This window comes from Astyanax mexicanus, unplaced genomic scaffold (genome assembly GCF_023375975.1).
Source record: "Astyanax mexicanus isolate ESR-SI-001 unplaced genomic scaffold, AstMex3_surface scaffold_31, whole genome shotgun sequence".
Taxonomy (NCBI): Eukaryota; Metazoa; Chordata; class Actinopteri; order Characiformes; family Acestrorhamphidae; genus Astyanax; species Astyanax mexicanus.
The window spans coordinates 3493208-3512823 of record NW_026040041.1 but is presented as its reverse complement, the minus strand read 5'-3'; the positions used below and the strand labels follow the sequence as shown (position 1 = coordinate 3512823).

The window sequence follows — 19616 nt, the reverse complement described above, 5'->3', positions numbered from 1 at the left end:
ATCAAGAACATTTTCACAGAGATTATTATCAGTTTATTTTTTAAGACAAGCAGATTGTGAATGTTCTGATGCAGCCTGTTATTACTGTATGATATATTACATTCAAAGTCATTATTAATTTAAAGCTTAATGTAATTTCTAGCCTCTTTCATCTTTATTTTATACAAATTACAATTAAAACTTGATCTGAATATCTAAACTGGATTGAATTATAAAATAAATACTATATAAACCATCATATACTATTATAATTACCCCATCGTTTAACTATAGGTCCACTGATGTAGCTGTAATACACATTACAGTAGTAATGGTCCACATCATCCTCTGGGATCTCCAGACTCTTCCTCAGCTGGTAGGTTCCATCACCATTGGGTCTGACTCCAGAAGACGTTGTTAGACGTTTAGGAAAGAAATTCTCCACATTGATCCAGGTGGTTTTCCGGTGGAATCCCGTGGCCAGGCAGGTCAGTTTACGCTTTCCTGGGTGAGCTACTGATTTCCTTTCAAACACGTGAACATCAGGAGGAGCTGTCAGGATAAAACAATAGAAACAGTTCTAAAATATACCACACCACTTCTGAAAACATCAGAAAAGAAAATTGAAAAAGTCGAGCAAATGTACATTTGCTTTGGCTCTGTGAATAGAAAATAGATGTAGACCAGGGGTGTCCAAACTTTTTTTGATGGGGGCCAGAAGGAGAAATATATGTGAAGTCACGGGCCACAGACCCTGTAATAAAACAAATAATGAAATATACCACTTTAAATAATACATTTTCCTGATTATTTCATTTACACACCATTTTACTTGACTTACTATCTTTATCTTTGACAGTGTTTCATTTTATGATGTCTCTTAATATAAAACATCTTAATTACGGCAACTTTTAGACTGTTTGGCCCCGTTTTCTGCGCTAGAAATGCGCACTCTCTCTGCTTTTAGAGTCTTTGCCCCGATATTCTGCGCTAGAAGTGCGCACCCTCTCTGCTTTCAGAATCTTTGGCCCGTTTTTCTGCGTTAGAAATGCGCACCCTCACTGCTTTTAGACTCTTTGGCCCATTTTTCTGCACTAGAAATGCGCACCCTCTCCACTTTTAGACTCTTTGGCCCGTTTTTCTGCGCTAGAAATGCGCACTCTCTCCGCTTTTAGACTCTTTTGCCCGTTTTTCTACGCTAGAAATGCGCACCCTCTTCGCTTTTAGACTCTTTTGCCCGTTTTTCTGCGCTAGAAATGCGCCCTCTCTTCGCATTTAGACTCTTTTGCTCCGTTTTTCTGCACTAGAAATGCGCACTCTCTCCGCTTTTAGATTCTTTTGCCCGTTTTTCTATGCTAGAAATGCGCACTCTCTCCGCTTTTAGACTCTTTTGCTACGTTTTTTTGCGCTAGAAATGCGCACCCTCTCCGCTTTTAGACTCTTTGGCCCGTTTTTTTCTGCACTAGAAATGCGCACCCTCCCTGACTCTTTGGCCCGTTTCTGACACCTAGCGTTCAAACTTTGAATCTCACATTATAAAATCCTGCTTAACAGCGGGCCAACTTTCATTCTATTTCTAAAATACCTCGCGGGCCGCTCCAAAAAAGGAAACGGGCCGCAAATGTAGACTATATTGCCAGGAACAGTTTCAGAATACTGTCTGTGGACACAGTTCACCATCCTGTAATCTACTAATGCAGGTCAAAGCTGGATCACGCAGAGACAAACCCATATATCAACACCGTTCAGAATCAGTACTGTTTATAAAATATATAATTTTGCATCATCTGACCACAGAACAGTTTACCGTTCTGTTTAACACCATGTGTTTCTGGGGACAGGATGCCCTGTTCCTTATGCACAGGGAGTTCTCCATATTCTCTATTATATTTTTTATTATATACTATGTACTGTAGATGGTGGGATATCCAAAACCTTTGCAGTTTTATTTTAGTGTTTTTCTGAAATTGTTTCACAATTTTTAGGCTCACATTTTGGCAGATTGGTGTACTATTGGAACTGTTTTCTATTAGTACCTAAATCGATTATGTTGTACCATGCCAACTTTTTTGAGATCTGTTGCTGAAATCAAGTTCTAATTGCGTTAATGTTTTTTTTCATGAAATAGATAATCTCAAAAACTTATCACTTTACTGAAGAAAAAAAAAACAAAAGAGAAAGTTTTAAGAATTTTAAGAATTAAGAGAAAAGTGAGGGTCATGCACAATAAGCAACAGACAGGAATGGAACACATGGAATCCAACAATGTGGTTGGCAATACTTCGCAAAGAGGCAGAAATACAATTAGTAATTAGACACAGACTCAGGGGAAGCTGCTGTAATTAGGAATGAAGACAGGGCCTTTAGAAAACAGAGAATTCTGGGAGCTGTAGTTTGAATTGACAGAGGCAGGAAGAAGTATGACACCTTGACAGTGTTAGAATGCTATTTGTGTATAAAATGTGTTTAACTGTGTTAAAGAAAGATTGTTTGACTAAAAACAGAAACATCCACAAGATAAATGTGTTAAATGAGTTATAACAGAAGTTAAAAGGGGTGTTTTCCACTACTGCCCTTTATTTTAACAGAAAATTAATTTATTATAATTTTAATAGAAAGGTATTTTAATAACTTACAGAATTCTTTTCTGTAATCCAGGAATTTTAGGAGCCAGTCCACACACTCTGTGTCCTGGTAGCCCTGGGTGTACTGGTTCAGGATGGGATAGGTTCAGCCTCTGGAACTGCAGCAACCCAGCTCATGTTTTTATCGTTAAAGTAAAGAAAATCTGATCCGTCGTATCCGTACTCACTGATGCCTCTCACAAAGTTCACTTCTCCGCGGTAAATGCTGATCTCACAGCCTGTTCTCCACTGAAGAACATGAAGATCTGAAATTCAGTTCAAGCAAGAATTAAAAAAGTAAAATTTGAGGAATATAAAAAAGGCATGCTGATAAATCACTAACCCTGATTACTGTGGTTCATCCTCTTCATCAGAATATCCAGGTTAACCTTGAACCACTGTTCTTTACTCTTTACCGAGACTGGGTTCCTTTTTCCCAGTGTCAGGGTGCGGGAAGGAAGGACGAGGAGAGCGGACGCAAATGCGAGAGATTTTATTTAACAATAAACAAAAGACAAAAATAAACAAATAAACTGAAACTAAACTGAAAACAAGAAACATGGGGAACAGAGACACAACCACAACAGGCTAACAAAGCACAAGAACCGACACGAGGGAAAGGGAGCACGGACTATAAATAGTGTAACACACACACGGGAAACAGAAAACACCTGGGGCTAAGGGGCGGAGTTACAAATGAACACAGGTGAGGGCAAGAAACACTGAGGAACACGGATCACGTGGGAGACACACTCACAGTCACAAGCAGAGACAGGCACAGAAAAGGTAAATAAACACAGAAACACGAGAACAGACAGGGACTACGTGACAGAACCCTCCCCTTAACGCGCAACTCCTGGGGCGCGAAAAAACAAACCCCCAGGAGCCGGTCAGGAGAGGGTGGAAACCAAAAAAAACAAAAAAAAAACACAAGACTAGAACAGAGGACACCTGAGAGGAGACTGAGCGGAAAACAGGGACTGGACATTACTGGGCAAAGGGACCGGAATGAAAACAGTAATAGGGACAGAAACAAACACCGTGACAGGGACTGGAACAGAAAAACCACCAGGGACAGGAACTGGAACATAGACAGAGACAGGAACCATAACGGGAAGAGACAGGGGCACGAAAAACATAGATGGGTGCCCAGGACTGGCAAAAGTCTGTGGAAATGTCTGTGGGACCAGCCTGGGCACAGCTCCAGAAAATAGTTCAGGTGGCCTCGGAGCAGGCCTGGAAAGGCGGGGCCTGGGAGTGGGCGTGGTAACGGGAGCCACGGCCACAGGAGTAGGTGAGTTGACCGTAGGTCTGCCGGTGAAGTCCGGCTCGGAGAGCGCTGGATCGCCGCTGAAGTCCGGCTCGGAGAGCGCTGGGTCGCCCCTGAAGTCCGGCTCGGAGAGCGCTGGGTCGCCGCTGAAGTCCGGCTCGGAGAGCGCTGGGTCGCCGCTCAAGTCCGGCTCGGAGAGCGCTGGTCCGCCGGTGAAGTCCGGCGCGGGGAGCGCTGGTCCGCCGGTGAAGTCCGGCACGGGGAGCGCTGGTCCGCCGGTGAAGTCCGGCGCGGGGAGCGCTGGTCCGCCGGTGAAGTCCGGCGCGGGGAGCGCTGGTCCGCCGGTGAAGTCCGGCTCGGAGGGCGCTGGTCCGCCGGTGAAGTCCGGCTCGGAGGGCGTTGGGTCGCCGGTGAAGTCCGGCTCGGAGGGCGCTGGGTCGCCGGTGAAGTCCGGCTCGGAGAGCGCTAGGTCGCCGGTGATATCCGGCTCGGGACCGTTCAGGAACCAGGGCGGACAAAGGCATGCAGGAGGCAGAACTGCCCCTGCAGGCAACGGCCGACGGGCTGGTGTAGGGAGGTAATCTCCCTCCTCCTCCTCCGAGCTGGACGCAGGTGTGAGGAAGTCTACATAATCCCAGAAATAAGACTCCTCACAACCTGCGTCCCTGCCAACACGGTGCGCCCCCCCCCCCCAAAAGTGCTCCCCCCTTGAGAGGGTCCTCCACAGGCGAGCGGGAGCGCTGAGAACGCCGCTGCCGTCTTTTCCTCCTCCGGCGCCGGCTAGCTGAGGAGTTCGGAGAAGGCTGCTCCTCCAGCACGCCGCGAGAAAGGGAGGTGCGGCGGATCGCCAATCTGGAACCCAGGTAGAAGCCACTCGCTGCATCCATTGTTTGGTCGGTTCTTCTGTCAGGGTGCGGGAAGGAAGGACGAGGAGAGCGGACGCAAATGCGAGAGATTTTATTTAACAATAAACAAAAGACAAAAATAAACAAATAAACTGAAACTAAACTGAAAACAAGAAACATGGGGAACAGAGACACAACCACAACAGGCTAACAAAGCACAAGAACCGACACGAGGGAAAGGGAGCACGGACTATAAATAGTGTAACACACACACGGGAAACAGAAAACACCTGGGGCTAAGGGGCGGAGTTACAAATGAACACAGGTGAGGGCAAGAAACACTGAGGAACACGGATCACGTGGGAGACACACTCACAGTCACAAGCAGAGACAGGCACAGAAAAGGTAAATAAACACAGAAACACGAGAACAGACAGGGACCACGTGACACCCAGTAATCTTCCTGCATCTTCTCCATCATCCAGCTCTGTTTAGGAATCTTCTTCTGCTCCTTACTGTTGTAGTAGTCGATCTCTCGGTCATCCAGCAGACCCAGAGCTGTGAACTCGTAGATTCCTGGTAGAGACACGTCTTTGGAGAGGGTGGTGTAAATGTAGAACAGAGAGTGTCTCTCTGGAATGGAAAATAAACATGCTCCCACTGGGAAAAATCATTAGAAAACATTGCATTAATTTCTATTCTTGTGCAGAAGATGCAGCTCTACTCTAAAAAAATAAACTTAAAACTGTACTCCTTGTGATTTGTAAATCAGTTAAACAAAAAATATTGAATTAAATGTAAACTATAGCAAACTAGCAAACTAAACCTCAACACCTCAACTAACATTATTTAGAATTATTTAGTTTCTTGTTAAAACCTGAGGCTACGCCTACTACTCTGCACTACTGCACATGCTCAGTTTGACTCTTTGTTTAGTTAAACGGGGTCTACTGAGCAATTCTGCAGGGGGTTCACGTGATGTTGGTCACGCTATTTGCATATTGTGCATGTCCTCCCACCTCCCCCTCACCGTCAGTGTGTACTCATTCCCCGCAGGCTGCTGCTGCATCTCTTGGGGTTTATATAATTTGTGTTATATAATACTGTTTTTTTTCAGACTGTAAGGTGCCCTGGATTATAAGGTGCATTATGCAACACTAGTAAGGAACAGGTGTGTCTCCATGTTTTTCTTCTAATTCAGCAGGTCTTGCCGCTGGTTGGTGATGGTGGGGTGATAAGCTAATTAAACAAAACTGTAATTCTGTAAGTAAAATGAGTGGTGGATGTTTATTTGGGTGAGTAAAGCGCTTCTGTTTACTTACAGTTAGCTTAGAGTTCCAGATGTTCACTAATGCTGGGTGCAGCAGCATTAGAATTAGTGGCTACGCTACAGGCATGGCTGCAGTCCGATATACTTGCCTCTAGACAATGAAAGAGAAAGTGCTTAACGCAGTTAGCGCCTAATGCTATGCTACTCCCGCAGTACTAGCCATTGTTATCAGCAGGCTACAGGCCGATAATACTCACCTCTGAAAAGTGAAAGAGCTAGTGCATAGCACGTTTAGCTAAAGCTAATACTGCTTCAGCATTGCTAGCCGGGGTTAGCAGCAGGCTACAGACCGATATACTCACCTCTGAATGGGAAAATAGCGATTAGCAGTAATGCTAATGCTGCTCCAGTCCCGGTGCTGGAGAAACTTCACTGAAACTCCTGTATAACTCTGTACTTCAGTGGAGTATCTTTACTGCTCCTTAATACCTGACTGATAAAATTCATACATAAGGAACACCAGATTATAAGGAGCTCTGATGATTTTGGGGAAAATTAAAAGATTTTAAGTGCACCTCATAGTGCAAAAAATATGGTATCTATAGTCTGGTATCAGTGTTGTAGGCTATAAGAGCAAGTTACTGTGTTTAGTGTTGCTGAGTGTAGATAGACAATATACTGGGTGGGTCCAGCTACTTATATTTACATTACTGTAAGTTTATATTGCTGACAATAAATACAGATATGTAATAATTTAAGTTAACAACTGGGAACTTGTGACTAACAAATATAAAAATATAGTGTTGTGACCGCTACGTTAGTTGTATTCATGTAAAACGTGTGATTAACACAACTAAGCTTTTAAAATTATTTTTAAAAGAGAGTCAGCAGAAATAAAAACCAAAGTGAATTTGGTCAGATTTAATATTTGAAGTTTTTATACTAAGCTTTTTAGTTTTGAGTAGCTTTCCGCTTTTAAATTTTAAAATTAGAGCAGATAACAGAGAATTTATCTGTGGGAGGAATGTTTGATAAAAAAATTGTATGTTTAAAATTATCTTTAAAAGTAACACACCTGAACCCTGCTTATAATAGTTTGTGTGTCTAATTTTAATCTAAATTACTCTATTTCTTCCAATATGATTTACTCGCCCCTCCTGTAAACTCTCCTCAGTTTTATTTACAGTGTTTTTTAAGGTGGATCAGTGGGACTGAGTGCATCGGGGGATCAGCACCTTTAAACCTCTGTGTATGAAAGTTTGAAACTTTATAAAAAAATAAACTTACTTTACTGAGCCTAAACTCTTTTTTTAGACAAATAATTGATTAAATACATTAAACACTGTAGAAAAATATTATATTATTATTAATTAAAATATTAATAAAGTTGCATGATATAAACTCGCTAATAAACTCTGCAGATTACCACCACATACGGAGGAGATTACAGTATAATATCTGCTGTATAAAATCAGAACTCACCACTAATATCTGACCCAACAGCACAGAGCAGAATCAGAACCCAGACAGCCATTCTGTGTTTTTCCCTCAGAGTGATCTACCTGTTATTCACCTGTCTCTCTCTCTCTCTCTCTCTCTCTCTCACCTGCATGAGTGTGAGACAGGTAAAACCTGTACAGGTATGTAAAAAAAAAAAACAGACACCTCAGCCAATCAGCAGAGGCAATGCCCCTTATACTGAAATCTAAAACATGTAAACATATAAATTAACGGTTTATATTAACTATAAACTCTACAGTCCTACTTTACTGTCCAGCAAAGTTTTTCTGATAGATGTTGGAACACTGCTGTGAGGATTTGATTGCATTCATGAGCATTAATGACATGAATGTTGATAAGGTCATCCAGTCATCCCACTCATCCCATCTTAAAGTACTGTATGGAGCTCCATCATTCCAGAGAACACAGTTCCACTGTTCATCAGGCATGATGTAAATAACAGCTTCATGTTAGTTTATCAGCTCCAGAGATTCCTATTCTATCAGCAGTTCTTCTTCTTCTACAGGGATTACACACGCTGTGTGTGTTTCTGTGAATTTGCACATTTATATCAGCAATAAGTGAAAGTTATAGTAGCTGAATTCTGCAATCATTAGAAAGTGTCCTCAAACATTTGGACATATAGTGTTAGTTGCGTGTTCAGGACACAAGGTGGAGCTACAGGACTTTAGATAGCACTGCTGATCTCAGAGAAAGATAAAAGCACAGGAATGGCTCTAAAAACAGTATGAAACATTAGAGGAATGTGGAGGAACTGCACTGTGCTATAGAGAGTTTAGGGGTTGAAGGGATGAATTTTGGGGAAAAACACTGTATAAAGTGTGTTCAGAACGACAGAATCATCCTAAACCACATATTATGTTATTACTCACTGTTTACTAGACAGAACTATAACCAGTCTGATTCTGAAGTTCAATCAGAGGGACAGAGGGTTTAAATAAAAAACTATAATTAAAATAATTTTTGATTTTTTAAAAATATATTAACAGATTAATTGCATGACAGTAAATAGTATATATGGTAAGATTTACAAAAATATAATTTTTCGGTTTTACAGTTTATTTAAGCAATAATACACAAGTGCTATTACGAGTTATTTTGGCACTTCTGTGCTGTGGCCATGGGCCCAATGCTGCAAACCCAGATTGTATTACTGTGATTATACCACACTTTCCTTTACTGTTCGAAGGGGTATGAATACTTTTACTGTAATATATGTCTAATATTTTATAAAAAAAAGTAACTTATATATAAACATCCATACCATATTTAAAATCAATGGGTTATGATGTATTATTTATACATGATCAACTTAAAATACCCAATAAAAAGGTCTATTATGATTTTATTAATGCAGTGTCCCAACTGACAATCTTATGGTCCAAAAATAGCATCATACATATATACATATAAAGTATGGGTATAAGAGACTGTTCAGTGGGTCATATCAGGGGATGCAAGAAAAAGGATTCGTTTTGAAGAATTGACTCCTTGTTCATTAGAAGTTCTAAGTAGAGGTAGAGAAGTAGAGGACAATACTGTGAGTTTTGGTACTGATATGATACCAAGTAAATGCAGGGCCAGTATTGCCGATATCAATACCGATACTGATACTGTTTTAATATTTAAGCTTCGTAGATCCAAGGATCCAAAAGACCCAGGAGTTTTTTTCCAAACATCCCAGCTGGCACACAACTGACCTTCAACCTTTAAATGTAGTTTAAATATGATTAAAGTAATGTCTGTTGTTGTTTGAACGTTGAAATTTTAACATTGAAGCAACATAATGTCCTCAAACTTCTGGCTTTTGAATCTGCATTTTACATTTCATCATCATACAATTGAAGGAGTGAAACAGTGTTTTACTTCTATTTGCAGTATCTGCTTTTTAATTGAACACCATGTTCATGTTCTAATAGTTTTACTGTTTTTGAGATCAGTTGTTCAGTAATCAGATTGGTAGTGGTGGTGGGTAACTTTATTTATACTCAGATTTACTACAGTTTATTGTTAAAACTCTGTTAAACATAGGATTTTCTCAGTTTAGTGAGCTATGGTTTATTAAAGGTTGAACGTATGACGTTGAAACAACATTCCCATATCAATGTTGATTCACTTTTTAAAATCAACATCAAATCCAACCTTGATTCATCCATAACATCCATAACAACGTTTATTCAATGTTGAAATGCCAGCTGGGATTGTACGTGACAACAAAATACTTTATTATCACAATCAACATTTTTTTAATAAAAGATGGAACAGCAACAAAACCAGGTTTGCCTTAACATTAGGAAAATAAATCTTTTTTGAGGTAGAAAAGGAGAAACCACCAAAAAAAAAATTTTTAGTTTCTTTGTTTCTTTTTTTAAATAAAATTGTTCTGATGAAAAAATATATATATATATATATTCCTTTTAATGCAATTCAGTTTTTTTCTTAAATAAACAGAGTTAAAAAAATATTTAAAAATATATAAAGAAAATACTTTATACAGTACAACACTGTGGCGTGTGGACTCGAGGAAAGCGGGCCAGAGGGGGGTGTTGTTTGATGGGGGCGGGTCTTTGGGGACTTCCGCCTTTCTCTAACTTACGGACCCTAAGTACTTGCAGTGTTACTCGGTCTCTCACCGTATAATGAATATTTTTATATTAGTTACAATGTGGGAGGGTAAAGATGACTTCTGCTGCTTTATTTTTAGTATTTTTGGCTGTATTTAATCATCTTCCGGCTGTATTTGGAGGTAAGTTAGAGGATCAGTTGTTGGGGTGTAAGTTATTTAGTTTCACTTTGAAAAGTTTGCCTCCTTTGGGGGATTGAATTAAATAGTTAGTTGTTGTTGTTCATTGTAATTTATCGAAATGCACAAAAATAGTACAGTCAAATGTAACATTAACACGTGCGGGTGAGGTGCTGAAAACGAAAGTGATTTCAAACATCCTGTTCTGTGCGCTGCGTTTACCTACACAAAGGATTTTGTGGCAACATTAATTCGACATTAATTTAACAATAATTTGTGGGTTTTTGTGGGTTTTTTACGCATTTAACGCAAATTATTTACTGCGGTCAAGCCAGTCTCCACTTGCAAACGCGGATACACTGTGCTTTTATTTTGAAAAAAAAAAAAAATGCCGTAATGTTTAGTGTATGCACAACCAAATAAAAAAGCGCGGCGGCTAGTTTAAACAAGCGTTTAGAAGTGGAGGCTGGCTTGGCCGCAGTAAAAAAAAATTGAACAGTTTTTTTTAAATGTATATTGACAATACATAACAGTAAGTTAGAATAACTGTTATTTTGTGGTAAATTTACAGTACATGCCAGTGTGTTACTGTATTCATACCTCTTTTGTATATCTTTTATATATCTTTTCTCACCTTACAACCACAAACTTAAATGTGTTTTACTGAGATTTTAAGTGATACACTAACAGCCTTCAGAAATCTAAACTTTATAAGTTAATAGAGTTAATAATCCAGCTGTGTGTAATTTAGTCTCAGTATAAATAGAGATGTTCTGTGAAAGTCTCAGTGGTTTGTTAGTGAACACTAGTGAAAAACAGAATCATGAAAACTTAAGGAACTCAGAGATAAAATTGTGGAGAAGAAGTCTAAAGCAGGCTTAGATGAGAAAAACATCTCCCAATGATCACTTTTCACTTATTTAGACAAAACACTGAAAGGGCCTTTGTTTATCATTTTTGGTTGCCAAATATGTGAATCCCTAATTTAGCTAATATCATTAACCTGCTAATGTAATCATAGTAAGTATTAAATAAATAAAACTTTTCAATTTTTGTCCAATCGAATAAACTAATCAGTGCATTGTTTCAGTTTTCTGTAAATTACTGTTCTTATTTATTATAATGAATCGGCTGGTGAAATGATTTTTCCTCTGTTTCTCTACAGATAAACACTCTCTGTTATATCTCTACACTATTCAGTCTAAAACCTCTGATTCTCATCTCTACGACTGCACTGCTGTAACTCTGCTGGACGACAGACAGATAGATTTCTACAACAGCAGCTCAAATAAACCCAGAACTGCTAAACAGAACTGGCTGAAGAACATTCCAGAATCTGACTGGAAAACCAGCTCTGAGAAACTGCAGTACGACAGACAGCTGTTAAATAGACTCCTCGACCAACAGCTAAATGAGTTCAGACACTCTCAGTCAGGTGAGAAATGTTGTGGATTCTTCTTCTTATGCAATTAAGGTGGTGTATGTTGTTTAAGAGCTTTCTCTTTACTCTCTCTCTGGTACATTTGCTCTAGCAGTTTTGACTGTCTCTATAAAGGATATTTTGGAGCAGTACTATATATAGACCCAATATTTGATTCATGCTAAGTCTCTGAAAAGACTTTTAATAGACTGAAGTCTGACAGATTTTTACTCACAGACTAAGATTTTGCAAAGACTGGGGATCTTGCAGCGTCATTATTTGCAAGACTGCAACTAAATTCTTTTTGAGACAATTTTATTATTATTATAACTATTTATATTATATTATTATTGCTCTAGCTCACTCCACAGCTCCACTAGTTTCTCCTCCATTTCTACACTCCAGGAGAACCGTGATTTCTGAGTCACCGGCGCAGTCTCATCCATGTTCAGTTCCGCAAACGTTCCCGCGCTTGCCTTGCAGCTTTCCGTAGCTCTTCTCCTATTGGTTGTTGACATTGTTTACGTCACTATTTGCATGAGCCAAGTCTCAAAACTTACCCTGCGCTCCCACTGGAAAGTGACATTCCAACACAATTGGATTCTAGCATTTCTCAAGCTTCTGCTCTCTGAATTTTTGGTTCCTTTCACTTTTCGTTCCTACCATCGCAGATAAAACATGGACGCGCAGATACATCGCAGAAACCGCCAAGAGTCTAACAAGCTCTGGAATCAGAGCTGCAGAATAAAGTGGCCAAACAGTTCCTCATGTTGTAATGGAATGCTGTGGTATTAAATGATTCTTAATGTTAAAGTGTTTGCAACTGTGTAAATCGTTACATCTGGTTTTGTACAAATACCAAGGGCTGTAAATGGGGGAGGTTTAACACAGCAGGGGTCCAGAGTTTGGTTGGGCTGGGGGCTGGGAGAGCAGATAAGAGGCCGTGAGGGGGCAGCTGGGGGCAAGCAGATTCTTGGTGTACGCGACACTGTCTGACTTCAATAAAACCTTGCTGCTCACTTCGATCCTGACTCAGCATTCAACATTATTATTTCACTCCAAACCACCAAATTTCCACAACAAATTTATTTTAAATTTAATTACACCATTAATATAGATATATTCTAACATTTGTTTTATTCACATTTTTAAGAAGAAGAGAAAATGTGGTTTAATCATGATTATTATTACAGAATATTAATAAAGTTTAATATTTATGCCCAGAGGTTATACTGTAGGTGATTATATGTATACCTATATGTGTGTGTGTGTGTATATGTGTAGTGTGTGCACACTCTTTGATATATAATTGTAACTGTAATTATTACAAATTTTTTATAGTCTTTATAGTTCACAAAAAGCGTTAAGACACTCGGGCTGGACTAAAATTTAATATGAATTTATGTAAAATGAAGATGAACAGCTCAGACTGCCTTTTACACAAACCACTGCAGCTGGTACTGGTACTGGTAGGCCTGGATTTAGTGTATTTTTTAGTTATTTAGATGAAGCCCAGATTAAAATTAGTTAGATATTCATGCAGAAATCCATATAATATTAAATAGTTACTAAAATGTTTCTGTTCTTCTGTTTTAGATGGTCATGTTCTTCAGTGGCGGCACGGCTGTGAGGTCGACAGGTCTCTGACGGTTGTTAAGAGTATTAGTGAGTTAGCCTATGATGGAATTGAGTTAATTTACTTTAACTGCACGTCTGAGATGTGGTTAACCTCGGGGAAGCCGACGGACAGGATGCTGGAGAAGTGGAATAAAGACTATCGTCTAATTGCTATTAAAAAATGTGACGAGTGTGTGAAGGTGCTGGAGATGTACTTACAGTACAGAACTGCCAACACTACTGATATCAACACAAGTCAATGTAAGTATCTGAATACTTGCTGAAATTGTTTCATAATTTTCGTCTTCATTTTTGTTCTTTGTCTTATCAGTCGTGGTATTAGCAGTTATAGATGTCACGTGTCAAATTGCCCTGGTGCTGTTAAAATAGCGTCAGAGTTTAGCAGGGATGGACTGGGACAAAAAATCGGCCCTGGCATTTTTGGTTTAGACCATTTTTGGTTAATTTGCAGAGCACAACCAACTTGTAATTTCTTTATTAAAAACAAAAACAACAGCATTACGTTAACACATTACAATACAAATATTTTTCCTTATTACTGGATGCATTTTAGTGTTATTTTTAAGAAATATCAGATTTAGATTGATTAAATTAAATTATATTAGAGAGAGAGAGCGAGAGAGAAAGAGAGCGAGCGAGAGACAGAGAAAAAGGGCGAGAGCGAAAAAAGAGAAAGAGCGAGCAAATAAAGAGAGTAAGTCAGAGAGAGAGAGCGAGCGAGAGACAGATAAAAAAGGGAAAGAGAAAAAGTGAGAGAGACAGTCAGAGAGAGAGAGAGAGAGCGAGCGAGAGACAGATAAAAAAGGGAAAGAGAGAAAAAGTGAGAGAGACAGTCAGAGAGAGAGAGAGAGAGAGCGAGCGAGAGACAGATAAAAAAGGGAAAGAGAAAAAGTGAGAGAGACAGTCAGAGAGAGAGAGAGAGAGAGAGTGAGCGAGAGACAGATAAAAAAGGGAAAGAGAGAAAAAGTGAGAGAGACAGTCAGAGAGAGAGAGAGAGAGAGCGAGAGACAGATAAAAAAGGGAAAGAGAGAAAAAGTGAGAGAGACAGTCAGAGAGAGAGAGAGAGAGAGAGAGCGAGAGACAGATAAAAAAGGGAAAGAGAGAAAAAGTGAGAGAGACAGTCAGAGAGAGAGAGAGAGAGCGAGAGACAGATAAAAAAGGGAAAGAGAGAAAAAGTGAGAGAGACAGTCAGAGAGAGAGAGAGAGCGAGCGAGAGACAGATAAAAAAGGGAAAGAGAGAGAAAAACCCCCTCTAACTTGTGGGCCGGTCTCTTAGAAAAAAAGGAAGAAGAAAAAAAATCAGCATTTGCCGCTACACCAGATTACCAGTCCAGCCCTGGAGTTTCTGAATATATCTACACTGATGGGCGTGTTGGTCTGTAAGTGAGGTGTGTTCAGGTACATTTCTGGCGTGTTTCTGTCTTGGTGACCCTTACCCTTACTCACCACTGCTCACTATACCATAGAGCTGGATAGTTCTCAGTAGCTGCATGAAGAGAATCTCATTGGCTAATTTTTTTTAGAAATTCACGTATCTCTCCCTTAATCTCATTTAATAACAGTAATTATCAGACTCGCTCCAGTGTCTGGATCACCTGTCAGGTACCAAGAGTTTTTAGTGAACTGGGAAAATCTGTTTTTAGCTGCAGAACAGCAGCAGTGAGCTGGAATTCACTACAGTTATAATTCAGCTTTTACAACTTTTAGTTTTTAAATACCACCAGAGAGCATGTGACTGATTTAAATTAGTGTTTTAAAAAAAAAAGTTAATTTTTTTGTTATTATTTAAATTTTGTATTTGTTTTTTATTTATTTATTACCATTTTTAATCTAATGTTTTTTTATTCTTATGTTCTTAGTTCATTATTATTCATTTTATAATTTCATATCATTCTTATTATTTTACTTTACTTTTGCTATTACCTTTTTCTTATTATATATTCTTATTCTGTATTATATTTTTTGCTTTTTATGTGTCAATTTGTTTTTATGATCTTTTTAGATTTTCTTTTTTCCTTTTTACATATGTATTTTATTCATTTATACTAAATGTTGATTAGTTTATTAGTATTTATTTTATTTATTATTTATTTTTTGTTCCTTATCATTTTTAATTTCTTATTAAATGTTTTCAATTCGTTTTAACGTGTAAATGTTCGGCAACATTGTAAAAGTAAAAGCGCTGCGCTGTTAAAATACAAACGCGCCTAAGTCAGAGCTCACCTGACTCTTAAAGGGAATGATGAGCAACTGACACTCTGATTGGTTTATTTCACACTACACCCAAAATTAACCACACCCATGAATAAATTAGAGAAGTAGTACATGCCTTTTGTGCATTTTGAGCTGCACAAGGCATATTTGCGTACATGCCCTAAATCCAGCTGCACGACCTGCAATTAACTGGTGCGCTATAGATCACTAAAATAGGGCCCTAAAAGTTAATTGTGGAATATACAGTTTTTTTTAACCTTTATTTAAACAGGCGGTCCATTGAGATTTTTTTTTTTCGAGGAAAGGCTGGCCAAGAAGGCGCAAAAAGCTGTAATTTGTTTTTAAGGTTTTGAAGGTTATAAAAATGATCATGGTGCACAATCTGAGAAAGGTTTAAGTTTTATTTATAAAGCTCTGTGTGTTAAATTCTCATCATGTTTGTGCTCTGTCTCACGTCTTCCAACAGATCTTAGAAACTATTGAGACAGAGCACAAACATGATGAGAATTTAACACACAGAGCTTTATAAATAAAAATGAACCAGTATTGCTGGTATCATTGGCCCAGGATCCTCAGCAGTGCATTATAAATTATCATTTTATTTATGGTTCATTTGTCCAATTACATTTGAGCTCCTGAAATGAGGAGACATTGTAGAAGAATGGTTATACAAATGGTTATAATTAATAAACGCTTCATTTGATATTTTTGTTCAACCTCTTGAATTAAACCTGAAAGTCTTACGCTTACATCTTATTTGGTTAGTTTGATTTTAAGATAAATTTTACATTATACAGCTTTAAAAGTCAACAGTCCAGAAACATAAAGATCAGGTAAATTGGATTTTCTAAATTGCTCAGAAAAATGGGATTCTCTATATTTGTCTTGGTGCGTGTAAGTGTGAATGACATGACTTTATGCTGGATTGGCACTCTGTTCTGGGTCAGCTCCTTCAGGTGTATGGTTGTTTCCGGTTGAGAGTATGTTGTGTGTGATTGGCTGCAGTTTCTCACCAGTGTGTGGACGAGATATAAATGAGTATAAATAGTGGAGTGTACAATGTGATTTTAAAGCATCCTCGTGTTTCTGAAAAGGTGCTATATAAGTGTAACTTCATCTATTCATCATTTGGTTCTGAAATTAAGTCATTTGTGGTTAAATTAAATGTAAAAATAGAATAAAATAAATTAAGTAAATAAAACAAAAGTGCGTGTTCGTTCATTCATATTTTGTTCACAGTATTACAGTGCATTTGAATTGATTATGTTTTGGAATTGTGAGGTAAAATTTGTTTTATTGCAAAAACATAATGCATGTAGTGTAATTAGAAAGGCATGAGCTGCCAGTTAGTGATGATCATTATATTAATGGAGATCTGCTTTTTCTCTCTTTAGCTCCACCTGCTGTTCATATGTTTGCAAAGAAATCTATAAGAGACTCGAGAAAGCGGATCCTGACCTGCATGGCTACGGGATTCTACCCCAAAGACGTGAAGATGAGTCTGAGGAAGTTCACCACTGAAATTCCTGATCATCTGATCACATCTTCTGAAATCAGACCCAATCACAATGGAACCTACCAGCTGAGGAAGAGTGTGGAGATACAGGAAGACGATAAAGCAGATTATTACTGTCACGTGTCTCACAGCTCCCTCACAGAACCAGTGATTAAACTATGGGGTAAATATATCCACTTATGGTACTTATTTCCAGTGATCCTGCTGGGAAACTCTAATGGAGTGCACTATTGGTGAGGTTTTAGTTAGTGTTTGATTAGTGTTATTTACTCTGGGGTTCCAGTCAAAGCTTGGGAATGAGGCATTTATTTATATTTATTATTTTTATTCAGAGTAATAAAACAGAACACAGAGCATTAGGAGATCTTTCATTAGGCATGAAGGGGTTAATGAGGAGACCAACCACTGGTTAAAATACACTACCTGGCCAAAATAAAAGTTTCCACCTGGATTTAAGTAAGTAAATGATGTGGGGTTGGTTGGTTGATGCTGCAGTTGGTCTGCAGGATTAGGTTCATCAGCAGTATGTGCTGAAAGAATGAGGTCAGCTGACTACCTGAATATACTGAATATTATAGACCAGATTATTCCACCAATGGATTTTTTCTTTATATTCTAAGATAACAATATCAGGATTGATGGGTCTGGAATTGTGAAAGAGTTCAGAGTTCAGGGAGCATCATTTATCATTTTCACACATGGATTGAGAGAGAGTTCACCACAGAGTCCAGATCTTAACCTCATTGAGAATCTTTGGGATGTGCTGGAGAAGAGTTTGTGCAGCGGTCAGACTCTACCATCATCAATCAATCAATCAATGAACCTTTATTTTCACTCGGTAATACATAATACATGAGGGGAACCCTCATTTCCAGTGTAGCCGAGCATTTACAACTTAAAGAGACTGAAAAATACATTTTAATTTGAAAAACAATATAAAGCAAACAAAAAAGAGCAAACAATATAAAGTTTAATGAAGAAGAAATAAAATAATTTCAAAAAATAGGATGTGCAGACAGACTAAAATGTAAAGCAATAAAATAAAGCGATAAATAATCAGGACAATAAAATATAAACACAATTAAAGAAATAGAGGTCAAAATAACACCATAATTGTAAAAAAAAGTATAAAAAAATAAAAGGATGAAGTAAATGAAATAAAAAGGTAAAAGGCCAAAAGTAAAAACCAGTAATAAAAAAGGGCTTAAAGGTAAAACATAAAATTAGGTAAATAAAAAGACAAAATAATTAAAATAAATAAAAAGTTAAAAGAACTCTTTAAAAGTTTAAAATGAGTTATTGACTCCAGTGAGCTTAGTTTAGAGTTTTAGAATTTTGAGTTTACTGTAGTTAATTCCAGCTCACTGCATTACACTTAAGCGTTCAGCTTCAACAATAAGAGCCAATCAGTTTGCTCCTTACTAAAGGTGGGCGATATGGCTCTAAAATGTATATATCACGATATTTCAGGGTATTTTTGCGATAACGATATACTTGGCAAAATAAAAAACAGAAAAATAATTAATTAATTTATAACAGTATAATCATAATGTGGAAAAATAAATAATATAGCATTGTCAAGGCTAGACAGACACGTGCAGATGCAGAAAACTGTGATTTATTTTACAGCACAGAAACAACGGGTAGTCAATAAACAGAAAAGGTTCAACAGGGGCGAACAGCAGCCAGAGAGATAACACGTACCGAAAAATGAGGGACAGTCCTGAGGTCATACATGGCAAGGCAATAGTGAAGAGCAGGCAAAAATCAGCAACGGTATAAACAATCCAGGGGTCATACACAAAAGGAAACAAAGGCAAAAATAGAAACGCGTTGTAAAGTGGAAAACCAATCAATACTCAGCACAGGTATGCGTGTGAAAGGGCTATTTATACTGTGAAAAATTTGTATTCCGGACTTCCGGGGGGTGTACTGAGATCAGGTGAATGTGTGATGTCAGCGTGTGGTGCGTTCTGGGTAGTGTAGTTCGGAGACTGGAGATCGCAGGAAGCACTGAGCGTGGGAGAAACAGAAGCGCTATCAGCATCAGACCTGACGGGCATAAAATAATATAATGCAGCAAAAATATTGCAGAATATTTAGTGCATGCATGTAAACTGCAAACAAAACTATAAACTAAAACAATTCTACAATAATTACACCTAAAGCTTCACAGTAAATAATGGACTACTTTTAAGACAAACCATCCCTTTTATCACGATATGGATTTTTAATATCATGATATTTCTGTGTCACGATATATTGTATATGATATATTGCCCACCCCTAGTGCTTATATGGTAATAGCAAATTACCATACAATACTTTTAATACAGTTTATAACATACAGTTCCTTTTCCTGGCTAAACCAATCAGAGCGAGTGATATGTGATATAATTCTATTTCAACATCACTCTGAATCCATCGATGAATGTTTTTAACATAATTAATTATGAAAACAGCTCTTAATTTAGCTCAGAAATACTGTTAGCATGGACAGTTAGCTGCTTGCCATCTCTATTAACAGCAGTCTGTTAGCCTAGCTAGCACTGGACTGACAGCTGTATTCTGGTGTT

At 38.2% G+C, this 19616-nt stretch overlaps 1 protein-coding gene and 1 pseudogene across 1 annotated transcript; one reads left to right on the top strand and one right to left on the bottom strand.

Moving 5' to 3' along the window:
• Positions 1 to 2525: 2525 nt before the first annotated feature.
• Positions 2526 to 7522, bottom strand: LOC103043382 (major histocompatibility complex class I-related gene protein-like; annotated as a pseudogene).
• A 2650-nt stretch (positions 7523 to 10172) lies between these two features.
• Positions 10173 to 17277, top strand: LOC103037042 (zinc-alpha-2-glycoprotein-like). Its single transcript, XM_049472722.1, has 4 exons — positions 10173 to 10182; positions 11418 to 11687; positions 13269 to 13550; positions 16919 to 17277. The coding sequence occupies exons 1-4, from the start codon at positions 10173 to 10175 to the stop codon at positions 17275 to 17277; spliced, it is 921 nt and encodes a 306-aa protein (XP_049328679.1).
• The last annotated feature ends 2339 nt before the right edge of the window (positions 17278 to 19616 follow it).